Consider the following 13,613-nt stretch of genomic DNA (forward strand, 5'->3'; position numbering starts at 1 on the left):
TCCTTTCCCAGCCCCTTTCTGAGCACGTAGAAGGAAGGGTCCCAGGTGCTGCCGATGCCCGAGATGGCAGGGCTGATATTATTGCAGGGCTTGGAATCAGGTCAGCCGTCAGTATCCCGATACCGCCGCTGAGGTGTGCGCCGTGTCTCACAGTGCGGCCCCTCAATTCCCACAGGGGAGTAGAGCATTTTATAGCTCAACTTTCTTTTTTATAGTTTTTGAAAGTTAATTTTCACTAGGTTAAAAAGACATCAGTTACATTGAATTTGTACAAAATAAAGGAGATATGATTGCTATGTATATGTATTGCTTCTACCGAATTGTCTAAATATATTTAAACCATTTGGTTTAGCCCCTTGCTGCCTTGCTGGTATTTCCATTTTTTCTGTGCACCTCATTTTCTCCAGTGCTCCTGGATTCTTCTACTACGAATCCCTATTATTTTGCTTTTAACATTCCGTGCCTTTACCTGTTATATCTTTGTATGTTCCTACTAATCTGGCACTTTTTGCAAAAAGAACATTTTCTCCAACTTCATCACAACATTTTTGTGACTCAAACCAAGCTTACATTTGAACCTCTTGAGTCATTCTTTCCCTTTTTTACCTTTTTTTTATTCTACATTGTTAACACTATCCTTATCCACTAATAATCCTGGTTTCCAGGTCTTCTTATTTTAGTGGTTTGTTTCTCTTCAGAACTACTAGCCCTAGTATTTAATACTCTGTTGTTGCATCAATATGATTACAATAATGTATATTATATGAGCTCGTTTGTTGGAAACCTGCTGTTGGATTGTCCCGATTTAGCAATTTCTTTAGATATTGGTGACGTTTCCATTACAGGCTATCTCCAGTCGAGGCCTCAAGTGAACACTTGCTTTCGGGTGTTCATGTGCAAGCACGCACAAATGGCCATGCTGTGCACACCAAAATCTAAACAAACCTTGGCTTCTAGATGCCTACGTAGTTTTTCTAGGATATTTTGACGATGTAACCCCATTTCCTTTCCAGTATCATAATTTGCTCTTTTTGATCATCTTATTTTGATTTATTTGCCTTTGGAAATCAAGTACCCAATTCACTGACCACTGTAGAATCTGTTTTGCTGATTAAACCCTCCCTCATGACTTTGACTCACATGTTGAAAGGCATCAATCATTCAATCAATCGGGGATTTGTGAAGCGCGACTAGTCACCCTTGAGGGTCTCAAGGCACTGGGGGGGAGGTGGGTGAGTGCTGAGGATCAATCGAAGAGCCAGGCCATGAGGTCCTTCCTGAACTGTGACATGGTAGGGGATTCCCTTGATTGATTGATTGATCGATTGAAACATATAGACTTATTATTTTATGATCTGAGCATAAGAAGCAAGTGAACTGAACATTATGTGACAAGTAGTCGCCGTTTAATTCCTAAAGCTTCAACATATTGAAATACTACATGTTTGTATAGCAGTATCAATAACATGATGAGCAAACCGTGTGCTGGTTATCCAAAAGTATTTTGTTACAGAGCAGTAAAGGGCACAGTCTCAGAGAACAGAGGGCATGCATTTTTCATTAAAACATCAACCGGTAGAGGGGAAGACAATATTACTGCCTCCGTGTTCCAGAAATGAAAGCTACTGAACTAAGCATCATTATTTTGTTTCGGTTTTCAGTGGCTTTCCCTTTCCTTGTCCCTATTCTGAATAAAATGGGCGTGAGTTTTTTCCCAAGAGACAGCTTGGAGTTTTTGAGCAGAGCCGTCACCAGCATCAAATCAAAGCGGAAAAAAGACAGCCACGAGGTGAGTGTGCCAAGCCTCAAAACTGTGATTGGCAATATAAAATACACACATTTTGGTGTTATTTGTCGAATACAATGCTTATTTTCTTCTCCTTGCAACTTCTCTGGCACTGGTACATTGAGTGTGATCACTGAAGGTGATATTGTACAGTCGTTATTTGTTGCATAGTTATGGCCAAACTGGGCCGAATCCCATAAACCTAAAGAAAGAGGTATTAATTTACACAAAACTACTAATGTATCCGACCCATTCTCTCATCAGCTCTTCCTCCTATAACGTGGCCCACATGTAAGAGAAGGCCATAAGTCCTAAATAATTAGTGGGGACCCATAAACACCAGCAATGCACAAGGATCATCCCAATGAGGTCTACATCTTTGGCTTTCATTACTCCGACTACTAAACTTGCAGGGAGGGGGCAGCCATCATACCAGCTGCCTCCCCCGGTCACATATTACGACGTTCTCACTGGTTAGACTAGCGGGAACAGTTCTACGATATTGGTCTCACCTCCCTTAAGGGAGCCGAGGCCAGTACTGTAGGACTACAGCACCCTTAGAAAGCACACTGTCTGCTTTGCAGTTAGTGCACGTTCCAAAGGGTGCTGGGCAGTGGGGCCCCCTGCACTGTGTTTCTGCTAGCCTTTACATGTTGTGGTCCCCACCATGAAAAGGCTGGCGGAAACAGGAGTCATGATCAGCACGGCGGCGCTGAGTTCAGTTCTGTCGGGGCTGATCACGAGTCTGACCACCATCAGTCTGCCAGGAACCTTGCTCCCAGCGGAGACGGCGGCCCCCTGGTGCTCCAACCACCAGGGTTGTAATGTGGTTGTTGGAACACCACGAGTCTGACGGTCCTTGGGCTGCCAGACTCTTAATGAAGTGCATAGTCTCTAAATGAAGGACACCTCTTTGCAACCTGGTAACCTTAGAAGCTATCCAGCCAATCATGGTGCTGCCTTTGAGGTCTAAATCTACAGTTAGAGGGCCGCAAAGGGAGCATTTGGTGCTTGCTGTCAGATCCCAGCGCCCGCCAGTGTGCTGGTGGATCATGGAGTAGCTGCCTCTCACCTTAAAGACAGGTATAAAAAAACTGCTCCGGTTTCTCTCAGTGCTCTATCAACACCTCCTTCTACAACCACTGGGTCTCAGACTGCTGTATCAGTAAATTCCCTTGCCTTTTCTAAGAGGGACTCCCAGTCACCCTCCTGCCCCTAAAGAGGCTGAGGGGGCATCCTGGAAGAATGAATCATTTTTCTTTTAGTTATTTTAGTTAAGAGACACCTCTCCCTTCCACAGTGCCCCCTACAATTTGTGTACAAGGGGATGCTAATGGCCTAATGCTGTTACATCCAGGGTAATAACTGCGTTTACAGCCTGTCCAGTGTACCCATAATTTAAGGAGTGGGTAATTGATAGCCGTTATTGCCAGCAGGTAAGGGCTGAACACTTAAACACTAATTGGCCAACTCAACAATTATTTTATGTCACATTGGAAAACAACAGCACTTGATAAAAAGCAATGCCAGTTCATTGGTAAACTAACAGAAACATATATGGCCTCCAATACCCTGATTATGTCAGGGGGGTTTCACCTTGAGCGGAATTTCACTCTGAGCAAAAACTGTGGGTGGAATTCTGACACCCTCAATCACAAGTGTCTTAGAGCTCAGAATTATTAGTTCCACAAACTCCTGACATGATAATTCCGGGTGTGAAGACATCAGGCCTTACTTATATGCTGCACAGGTCGCAGACATCAGCACAGCCTGACACCCGTTTGACCTCTGTGGCACTATGGAAAGAAGCAGACATTACTTTAACCTGACAGAACAGATCTTACCCTGAACCCCACACCCCAGACCCCACATCGTCACCCCTGATGACACCTTCCACCTGTTGAAAACAGGGGGAAAATTTCAGTGATTTTCTGATGCAATAGGAAAAAAAATGAATGGTAATGTACCCAGTATTTCTAGGTTTGTGCAGTCATTCCCATTCTGGGGAGAAACCTCAGAAAAGCCGTTTTTTGATACCGGCCTGAATTAGGATCTCTTGAGCTCTGATATCCCAGTCCAAAAATCAGCATACTTATAATCAGTGCCTAAGTATTCTCAACTTTTCACTATATATGATTGGTGTGTTGCGTTGGCTATGCAGATGTATTTGGTCATAGTTTGTGTAAATATTACAGGGGGTTAATGTTCTATGCAAATACATTTTTTAGATATTATGAACAAACGACATACTTGGGGCCAAATTTATCAAGAGATCCATGCAGTGTGTTGCAAGGGAAGCACAATCCCTAAGTCAGATTTACCAAGCAACGCAAGGCCACCTTGCATTGACTTTCATTGCTTGGTAAATCTGGGGTAAGGCAATGCAGCGCAACGGCTACATTGCGTTACTCTGCCTTGAGAAGGCATTCCGTGAGTGAAGCGTGTGTTCCCACAAATCAAGTCATGGATTTTGGAACATTCCCAGAATTACCAACACTGGTAAACTTGGGAATGCATCAAAATGCTATGCCTTCCCATGGAGGGTGCAACGAGGAAAAATACCTTTATTTATTCTTGTTGTTTCCTCTTTCTAAGTCTGCAGCACACTTAGAGGAAAATGCCTGTGAGGATTTTTTTGTACAGGAAGGTATCCGTTCCTGCACAAAAACAACCCTGCCTACAATGTATCACTGCACAAGGGTGCCTGGATCGGCGCAAGGCAGCACATTGTGTGCCAGTGCAAGGAGAGGACAGGAATACATCATACACTGTTAAATATGGCACATTCCTGCCCTCTCCTGTTCACACAGCAAGGTGTCTTGCTGCTTTGCCTAAAAGTATGAGAAATCTGGCCCTTGATCTCTTTAGTTAGACTTGATGGAAGTTCGGCAGGGGAATTGTGCAAATGTCTGGCAATCTGCAGGAATTACAGTGAAAATTGCACAGTAATTACTGTCAGTTTTTAGTGTATGCTAAAGGCTAATGCAAAAAGACACAGGAAAGATGCAGTGCCTTATATTAATGGTATTACCAGTACTTGGAAGTACCACTGTATTCATCAACAGCTCTTAAAAAAGGGCTGTAGTTGATCTGCAATAAACATTAACAAAGGAACACATACATGGTTTTAGGAAGCTGTGGTATTTAATATTGTGGTGCTCCATATAGGTCACTCATTAAGCTGCTCACACGGAGGGCCTAGACTAGAGAAAGCATGAAATAGTTTTCAATTCATAGATCTCGGAAGTCTGTGATAACATTGTATATTTATTATAATTTATGGAAATGATCCAAATATGCCTAATTCAAAATAAAATTGGAGATAATCCCTCAGTTTTTGTGTTGACATCGCACACTCAGTACCTTTGTTACGCCTTGAGTGCTGGTGGTATTCTGCATGTGGCCAGGGACTTTTGGTGCCCTATATTTACACTTCTGGGTAGTCCTACTCATTAAACTGTCTCTGAGCTGGCTGAAAGACCCCTATGTACCCTATGCATGTATAGCCTCATGTTATTTGAAAGAATAAAGGGCCTGATGTGCTACAGGCAGTTTGCAAACCATGATGTGCTGTTTCCAACTGGTCAGCAAGTTGCTCTTCCTTTAGTGATGAGACTGGTGTACTAGCCAGTAGCATCACACATTGTATATTCATAGAGGGTCAGAAAATCTTCTGCATCTTTTCTTATAGTATGAGAGGTCACTTTTTAAAACAAGATGGAGGCTTGAAAGGATCAGCAGACTTCCATTCCTGTATTCCATTTCCCACCAGTGCTGCTAATGAGAAGGGAAATCCAACAGAGACACTGCCAGAGAGAGAGAGAATCTCAAAACTCAACTACCAAGTGGATAATGTTTTTAATAGACACACCCTCTTTTAAGCTACGTCCCTCCAGATTGGGTGTTGGTCTAACATATGTGCCAGTGCACATCATCAATATTCTGGTCACAACAGCAAATGATCATTGTGACCAGGTGACTGCAGAAGTTCACTGCCACCAGTTAATTTCTTTGGCTAGATGGGTTTGCCTCCCGCTGGTGCTCTGCATTTGTGCATTACAAGTTGCCCTTTTGCAGCCACTATGCAATGAAACATGCATATGTATGTGATTCTGAGTCTGGCTAGGCCAGGTGACTATTTTTGAGTGAAATAGAAGCTGATTTGTGTATCAGAAGCACAAGCTCAAAAGCAGGTAATTTGTACGTTCCTGGAATCACACACTTCCATTTACTGTCAAACCTGTGGCACTATTTCAAACGTAAAGACTACCGGAGAAGAGTGAGTTTTGTGCGTTCCAGGCTTTGGTCATGCCAAGCTTCATAGAATATGCTTTTAGGGTTAGTCTTGCCATCAGGGTGCCAGTACAATAAAACTGCAGGAGCAGTCAAAGTTAGTAATGGGGATCCCCAGTAATTCAGCAACTTGGCAAGGCATCAGCTGGTGTATGCACATTTTAATATAAGGATCTATGAGGTGTGAATTAGCAGTGTAACAAGCTGGAAAATTGCATCTCAGTCTATGCAGGCAAATTGATGATAGGCACAGAGAATATGTTAAGTGCAATCCAGTATAAACAGTCAACATATGCTGTTTGGACAGTGGGCATTGCATGATAGGTCAATTGTGATATTGCCATGAACAGTGACAAATGCTTGGATCTTGGAAGTCCTAGGTCTAATGAGCATGACGTGTGCATTGGTCAGGATCTTCAACTGCGCAATATTTATCTACTGGGGAAGGACTGTGTGGCAAGCTGTGGGACTATGCATCCCAGATATCTTTGAGGATCCTGGAGGTAGCCCTACCACTCGCCAGCAGCTGCGCCCCCTTGGATCACGCTATATAACTCTTCTACGGGACTCACGGCACGGGAAGGGCTCTATGGCAAGCTGGGGGACTTTGTGTCTCAGATCTCTTTGAGGATCCTGGAGGCAGCTCTACCACTTTCCAGCACCTACGCGACTTGACTCGTGCTATGTAGCGGTTCTACGGGACCTGTGCCATGGGAAAGACTTTGTCGCAAGCTGTGGGTCTACACGTCCCAGATTTCTTTGAGGGTCCTCGAGACAAACCTACCACCCACCAGCACCTGCACCCACTTGACCCATGCTATAAAGCGCTTCTAAGGGGCCAGTGGTGTGGGAAGGACTCTGCTTGCAGCTGTGGGACTATGCGACCCAGATCTCTTTGAGGGTCTTGGAGGCAGCCCTACCACTCATTTGCACCTGCGCCCACTTGACTCATAGCACTTCTATGGGACCTGTGGTGCAAGATTCATGTGGGACATGCCAGGGCCATGCCCGGGCCAAGGGCAGGCCCGTTCTGCACCCCCTCAGTGCGAGCAAGAGGCAGGGTAGGGTCACCCCCCTTGGTTCCGCAGTGCTGTACCAGATTGATTCTAGTGGATTTCTTCATTTTATCATCCCACCTTTGACCGTTGGTGTGACCGGAATCTGCTGCCACCCAGGTTTTGTAGATACAATAGTCTTTAAAGCCCTCCCGGCGAGGCATACGATTACGAGACAGATTCTGAATCTGGCTAAGTCAGCCTTTCTAGTGTGACTATTGGATTCTGGATTATCAGCATGTTTTATATTTCATGCTTGATTACCATGGGTAAAATGAAGCACAATCCAACATCCATGTGGGGTGCTGGGTCTCTGGAAAAATTCCTTTCAGGTGCTATGGTAGCACTGAACAAGGAGATTTTTAGCTTGAGGGACTATACAATTGGTCACAATGTTAGTTGATCTTCAGTATGAATTCCTTGAATAATCAGTCACAGGAGTACCACTTTAGAACCATTTGAAGGAGACTGAGCCCCGAAGGGGTAATGTAGATACCAATGGTGAGGTTGTAGTTTGCACAGGCCAAGCAAATTTGATTTCACATTCCCCCACCCCACTCTACCCCCAAGAAAAGACCTAAACCATGGGTGGCACAATTACAATCTTCCAAACAGCCCACTTCTTCTTGTAACCCTAGTGCCAGCCCTCAGTCTATAGATAATCCTGATATTCATTTCCCCAAGTATATGGCCATGAAACCGTGTAAGGCCCTACGTTTGGCAATGGAATAGCACATTGTTACCCCATTAACCACCATTACTACAAGGATGACAACAGTTGAGACACTGATAGAGTCCTCTCTTGGAACTTTGGGTCATTTAGTTAAGGTGGAGCCTCATGAATTTCACAATTGTTTAGTTTAGTGTACTACGCGAACAGAGGATAAAGTCAGTGGAAGGGTGGACAGTTGTGCTGAGAAGTGCAACAATCATAATACCCCATTTTAGGAGCCACAATTGAGATTCGGCTGGGTGCCGATCAGACAGCATTGAATACTGGTTTGTTCCCCCCCCCCCCCCGGCCAGACATACAGATGAACTCAACCTTGATTAACCTGGACCTTCCATCTGAGTCATCACCTTATGTAGTAATGATGATAGTAGTGCCTCCAAACTCCCAGAAAACAAGTCCGAAACATGGAGGAAGCTTAAAAACAAATGTGTACAATAGTTGGGATCTAGGGTGGGTTTGAACAATGCACTGTTTGTAACATAACGTTATTCGGTAATCATACATTAAAAGTACACATAATTCATCACAATCAATCACAGTAAAAAAACAATCAATCAAATTTTTTAAGACTGCGCTACTGACCCACAGGGTCTCAAGGCGCCGAAGGGCTATGTCCTCCGAGTTCAGTCATAGAGCCAGGTCTTTCAGGTCCTCTCTGAATTGAGGTAGCGATGGTGACTGTCTGAGGTGAAGAGATAAGGCGTTCCAACCTTTTGCTGCCAGGTAGCTGAACGATCTTTCTCCAGCTGAGGACTTCTTTATGTGGGGTATGTTGCAAGCGACTGCTGGGAGGAGAAGAGAGGTCTGAAAGGGAAGTGCCAGGTGAAGCGGTGGTTGAGGTAGCTGGATCTGATGATGTGGAGGGCTCTGTAGTCACGTACAAGGCGTTTAAAGTTGATACTCTTCTCTGCGGTGAGCCAGTGAGGGTCTTGCAGGGGTTCTGGGATGTGTTTTTGGCCAGGGATGTTCAGGACAAGTCTGGCGGTAACGTTCTGAATTTGTTGCAGCTTGCTCAGGTTTTTCTTGGAGGTTCCGACATAGAGGACGTTGCCGTAGTCAAGTCTGCTCGTGATTAGAGTGTGTGCTACTGTTTTTTGGCAGTTGGTTGGTATCCATCTGAAAATCTTCTGTAGGAGTCCAAGGGTGTGGAAGCAGGTGCAGCGGAGTTGACCTGTCTGGTCATGGTGGGCGTTGAATCAAGGATGATGCTGAGGTTTTGTGTGTGGTCTGGGGGGTGTTTGGCCTGCCGAGTGTTGAGGGCCACCAGGAGTCATCCCAGGCTGAGGAAGAAGGTCCCAGGATAAGGATCTCGGTCTTGTTGGAGGTCAGCTTAAGGCAACTCTCCTCCATCCAGGTGACGTCTGCTTCCATCCCGTCTCTGAAATTCTTCTTGGCTGTTGAGGGGTTCTCGTCAGGGAGCTGGGTATCATCAGCGTAGGAGATGATGTTCATACCGTAGTTCCTGACGATGGGGGCGAGCAGGGTCATGTAGAAGTTGAACAGCGTGGGCCTCAACAATGATCCTTGGGGTACTCCACAGCTGATGTCTGTAGGTTCTTAGAAGTGTGGCGGGAGCCTGACTTTCTGTGCTCTGCTGGTCAGGAAGAAGTGTATCCATCGAAGGGTTTTGCCGCATATGCCTGCTGCATAGGGTGCGGTGGGACACTCTAATGAAGGGGCCTGAAAAATCTAGTAGGATGAGGGCTGCTGCTTTGCAGTGGTCGAGGAGGGAGTGGATGTCATCTGTAGTGGTGAGCAGGGTGGTTTCGGTGCTGTTGTTAGTTCTGAATCCTGATTGGGAGATGTCCAGGATGTTGTTGTCCTCGATGTGTTGGCGTAGCTGAATGTTGATTGCTTTCTCAGCAACCTTAGCTGGGAAGGACAGGAATGAGATAGGGTGTTAGTTCCTGAGATCCGTTGGGTCCGCTGTGTTTTTTTTCAGAAGTGGGCAGATCTTGGCGTGCTTCTAGTCCTCGGGGAAGGTTTCTGACTCTAGGGAGCAGTTGATGGTCTTGCAGAGTTCGGGCACAATCAAGGTGCTGGCCTTGTTGAAGATGTAGTGGGAGCAGGGGTCGATAGGGGCTCCAGTGTGGATGCTGCTCTTAATGGCGTGAGTCTCCATTGTGAGGGGGCCCAGGCGTGCAGGAGTGTGGGGGTTCGGTAGATCCTGGTAGGGGTGTTGTTGGTGAGTTCAGATAGTCTTTGGGTCTGAACTGTTGTACATGTCTTTGATTTTCCGATGGAAGAAGTTGGCTAGTCTGTCACAGAGATCTTGAGTTGGAGGTATGTTAGTGGTCTCAGCTTGTGGTTTGGCGAATTATTTGATGATGTTGAAGAGCTATTTAGTGTTGTGTGTGATGGTGTTGATGCGGTCCTGCAGGGCAGTTTTCTTGGTGGATCTGATGAGGGCATGGTAGGTATTGTGGCAGATTTGAAGGTTGCAAGGTCTTCCGGGGATTTGCTGTTCCTCGACTTCTTCTCCAGTCTCCAGCAGGTGCGCTTTGATTCCTGGAGTATGGGGGTGAACCAGCCGGCTTTCTTGGAGGAGTGTTTCCCTGTGGCTGTTCGGAGAGGTGCTAGGGTGTCAGTGCAGCCGGTGATCCATTTGTGGAGATTGCGTGCTGAAGTGTTAGCATCTGTTGTGTCGGGGGCGGCGAGTTGCTGAGGGTGCTGATGAGTTGCTCCTCTGTGGTCTGGTTCCATTTCCTGTAAGAGGGGTGCATGTGTAAGTTTGCTCTGTAGGTGTGGAGATGGAGAAGTGGATGCAGTGGTGGTCGGTCTGGTGAAGCAGGGTTAAGTCATCGATGAGGACCTTGCTACTGGCAGAGAAGATGGGGTTGAGAGTCTGTCCGGCAGTGTGTGTTGGTGAGGTGACCAGTTGCTTGAGCCCGATTGTGTCCAGGTTCTATAGTAGCAATGAGGTGTTGTGGTCACTGAGATCATTGAAGTGGAAGTTGAGGCCCCCAAGGAGTATGTAGTTGCTGGCGGTGAGTGCGTGGGGGGCTATGATGTTGATGATGGAGTTGCTGAAAGCTGGGCGTAGTCCGGGTAGTCTGTAGATGAGGGTGCCACGGGTGGTCTTCGGAGTGGTGAGCACTTGGAAGTGGAGGTGCTCCATGAGGGGGGAGAATCCCTGTGTGTTGATCGTTAGTCAGAGGGTGGTCTTGTGGGCGATGGCTATGACGCCTCCTGGTGTGGATGGATGGTCCTTGCGGAGCAGCTTGTAGTCGCTGGCGATGGCGATGTCCGGTCCGGATGTTGTGTTAGACCATGTTTGGTGAGGAAAGCGATGTCGGGGCGGCTGGTGTCTATCAGGTTCCGAATTTCCACGGCGTGCTTGTGCAGGGAGCGGATGTTGAGGAGGATGCACTTCAGGTGGTCTGGAGGTGGTTCTGACGCTGTGAGGTCTGGCGTTTGGCGAGTGGAGAAAGTGAGGTGGCAGTGAGGGTAGGAGAAGGGTCCATGGGTGTCCTTGGGGGAAGCAAGGTGGCAGGTGCTCCAACGTCCAGGGTTCAATGCAGTGAGTGTCCCAGCATCTATTGTTGGATGGTGGGAGATCCAAGGTCTGTGGTGCTGGGCGCGGTCCAGGCACGGACGGGCACAGACGGGCTTGCATTTGGCACATCGGAGCACCCAATGGGTGGCTGTGCAGTGATCACCCTTTAGAAGGGTGTGAAGGGGGGACTGGTCAGCTGGGAGGCAGGAGGGCAGGAAGTGATATGAGGACAGGGGCGGGGTCACGGGGCCAGCAGCAGCAGGGAGGGGGATAGCGCACTAACAGTAAAAGCTGTAAAAAGAAAAGAGAGAAAAAGTCAAAAATACAGAAAAGGATGGAAAGAGAAAAAGCAGACAGATCTGACATAGACGGCCAACAGGGATGAGGCGCAGGCAGGTGAATGCGGGTGGAGGCAGGCCTTGAACACAGAGCCGACATGCTCAGCAGTGGCCACACAGGAGAGAGCAAACACAGAGCCGGGAGGCTCTGTCAGCAGCAGTGGCAGCAGCAGTGGCCACACAGGAGAGAGCAACAGACGCTGGCAAAAAAGGTGAAAAATGTAAATAACATTAAAACTGTTAAAACCAGATGTTACCTATAAAACATAATGGCCCTCGTTATGACCCTGGCGGTCACCAGACTGCCAGGTTCACGGTCGTGGTCGGACTGCCGCCAAAGTGGCGGTCCGACCGTGACATTACCACTGTGGCGGAGTCGCCATGGTTGGACTGCTGACACTGCCAGGTTGCCGCCAGACGTCAGCCTTGCGGTCTTGGCTGTCTCAATACATTAGATTACGAGTCCTCGGCAAAGGCTGGCGGAAAGGGGTGCCGGGTCCCCCATGGCAGCCCCTGCACTGCCCATCCACTTGGCATGGGCGGTGCAAGGACCCCCATGGACAGCCCTGTTTCGTTTTCCACTGCCCGAATGACGGGCTGTGGAAAGCGCAACAGGTGCTGCTGCACCCGCCGCAGAGTCACATTGCCGCCGGCTCAATTACGAGTCGGCGTTAATGTTAAGGCCCTGAGGTGAACTCCTAATAGGGCCGGCAGTGTTCTGGCCACACAGGCAGCCTGTTGCGATACGAGTTTGGCGGACGGCATATGCCGCCCGCCAAACTCGGAATGAGGGACATAATGTGTAAGATATCTATGTTCCATTAATAAAACAGACATAATGTGTAAGATATCTATGTTCCATTAATAAAACACCTTAGTCAATCAAAATATTCCTGTTTGTAATACCCGTGCATAAAATCTTGAATTAGACAGTAAGACTTAAATGATTTACATTTAGATTTATCTAAAAACTTGGCACGCTTATACCAGAGACTAAGAAGGAATCGGCTCACTGAGTACACAATTGACTCTACTATATTTGTTCTAAGAAAACCCAATGCCATCTGATAATTCAGAAGTCCTAACAATAAACAAATAGATCAAAGCCATCAGCTACGTGTTTCCCGATACCCAGGGCATACCATGAAAATATGGTCCACTGATCCGGGGGCCAATTCACATACAGGAATTAATACTGATGCCTGTCTTCTTTGCCATGAACTACTAAATGTATTCAGAGGCAGACAGCCATACCTAAATCTTAAGTAGATGCTTTTGACCGGGGGGGCGGAGGTTACAGTTTCCAAAAAGTGCTCAAACATTGGGACAATTTTGAACTCAAAGATCCTTTCTGTTAAGTGGCCCAAGTTGTCCCTACTAATTTGATGCTCCAGAATGTAGTCCCAACATGCCAATTTTACAGCTTGCCTGTCCGTCTTACAAATCCATTCAGGATTATTCCAAAGTGCATCTAACTTCATTCTCTTGCACCAGGTATTAACAAACCTCAACCATGGTATTTTTATAGCACAGTCAAGTCTAATTAGGTCACATAAACAATCTCTATAATCAATTAATTCGGGTGTTGTCCAAATACATACCCAACAAAGAAGAGGTTTCAACTGGACAGGGTCTGATACACCATTAATGCCTAAAACATAGTGTAAAGAATGAGTGGCATACAAGCAGAAACAACTGCCAAACCCCTAATGAAATAGTTTTTAGACACTGTCAGCTTTTGTGTACTAGTATATCTCCATATTTCTGCTCCATAAATTACAGGGCTCACTGCCTAAGCATGATAGGCCTCAAGCGCTGGGGAAATTGATCAAGTAAAAGTCACTTTGTGGAAACTTAAAATTGCATTAGAGTTATGCGATAGGGAACTCTTATTTATTTGGGGATCACACTT

The 13,613-nt window shown here is 46.5% G+C and overlaps 1 protein-coding gene across 1 annotated transcript in view; it reads left to right on the forward strand.

Moving 5' to 3' along the window:
• The window catches only part of LOC138261217 (cytochrome P450 3A5-like), a 120,848-nt gene that overhangs the window by 64,207 nt on the left and 43,028 nt on the right, over positions 1-13,613 (forward strand). Inside the window, exon 8 of the mRNA XM_069209972.1 lies at positions 1,662-1,789. Within this exon, the coding sequence (XP_069066073.1) occupies positions 1,662-1,789 (128 nt within the window). The remainder of the gene's footprint in view (positions 1-1,661; positions 1,790-13,613) is intronic.

The sequence above is a fragment of the Pleurodeles waltl genome, chromosome 10 (genome assembly GCF_031143425.1).
Source record: "Pleurodeles waltl isolate 20211129_DDA chromosome 10, aPleWal1.hap1.20221129, whole genome shotgun sequence".
Classification (NCBI taxonomy): Eukaryota; Metazoa; Chordata; class Amphibia; order Caudata; family Salamandridae; genus Pleurodeles; species Pleurodeles waltl.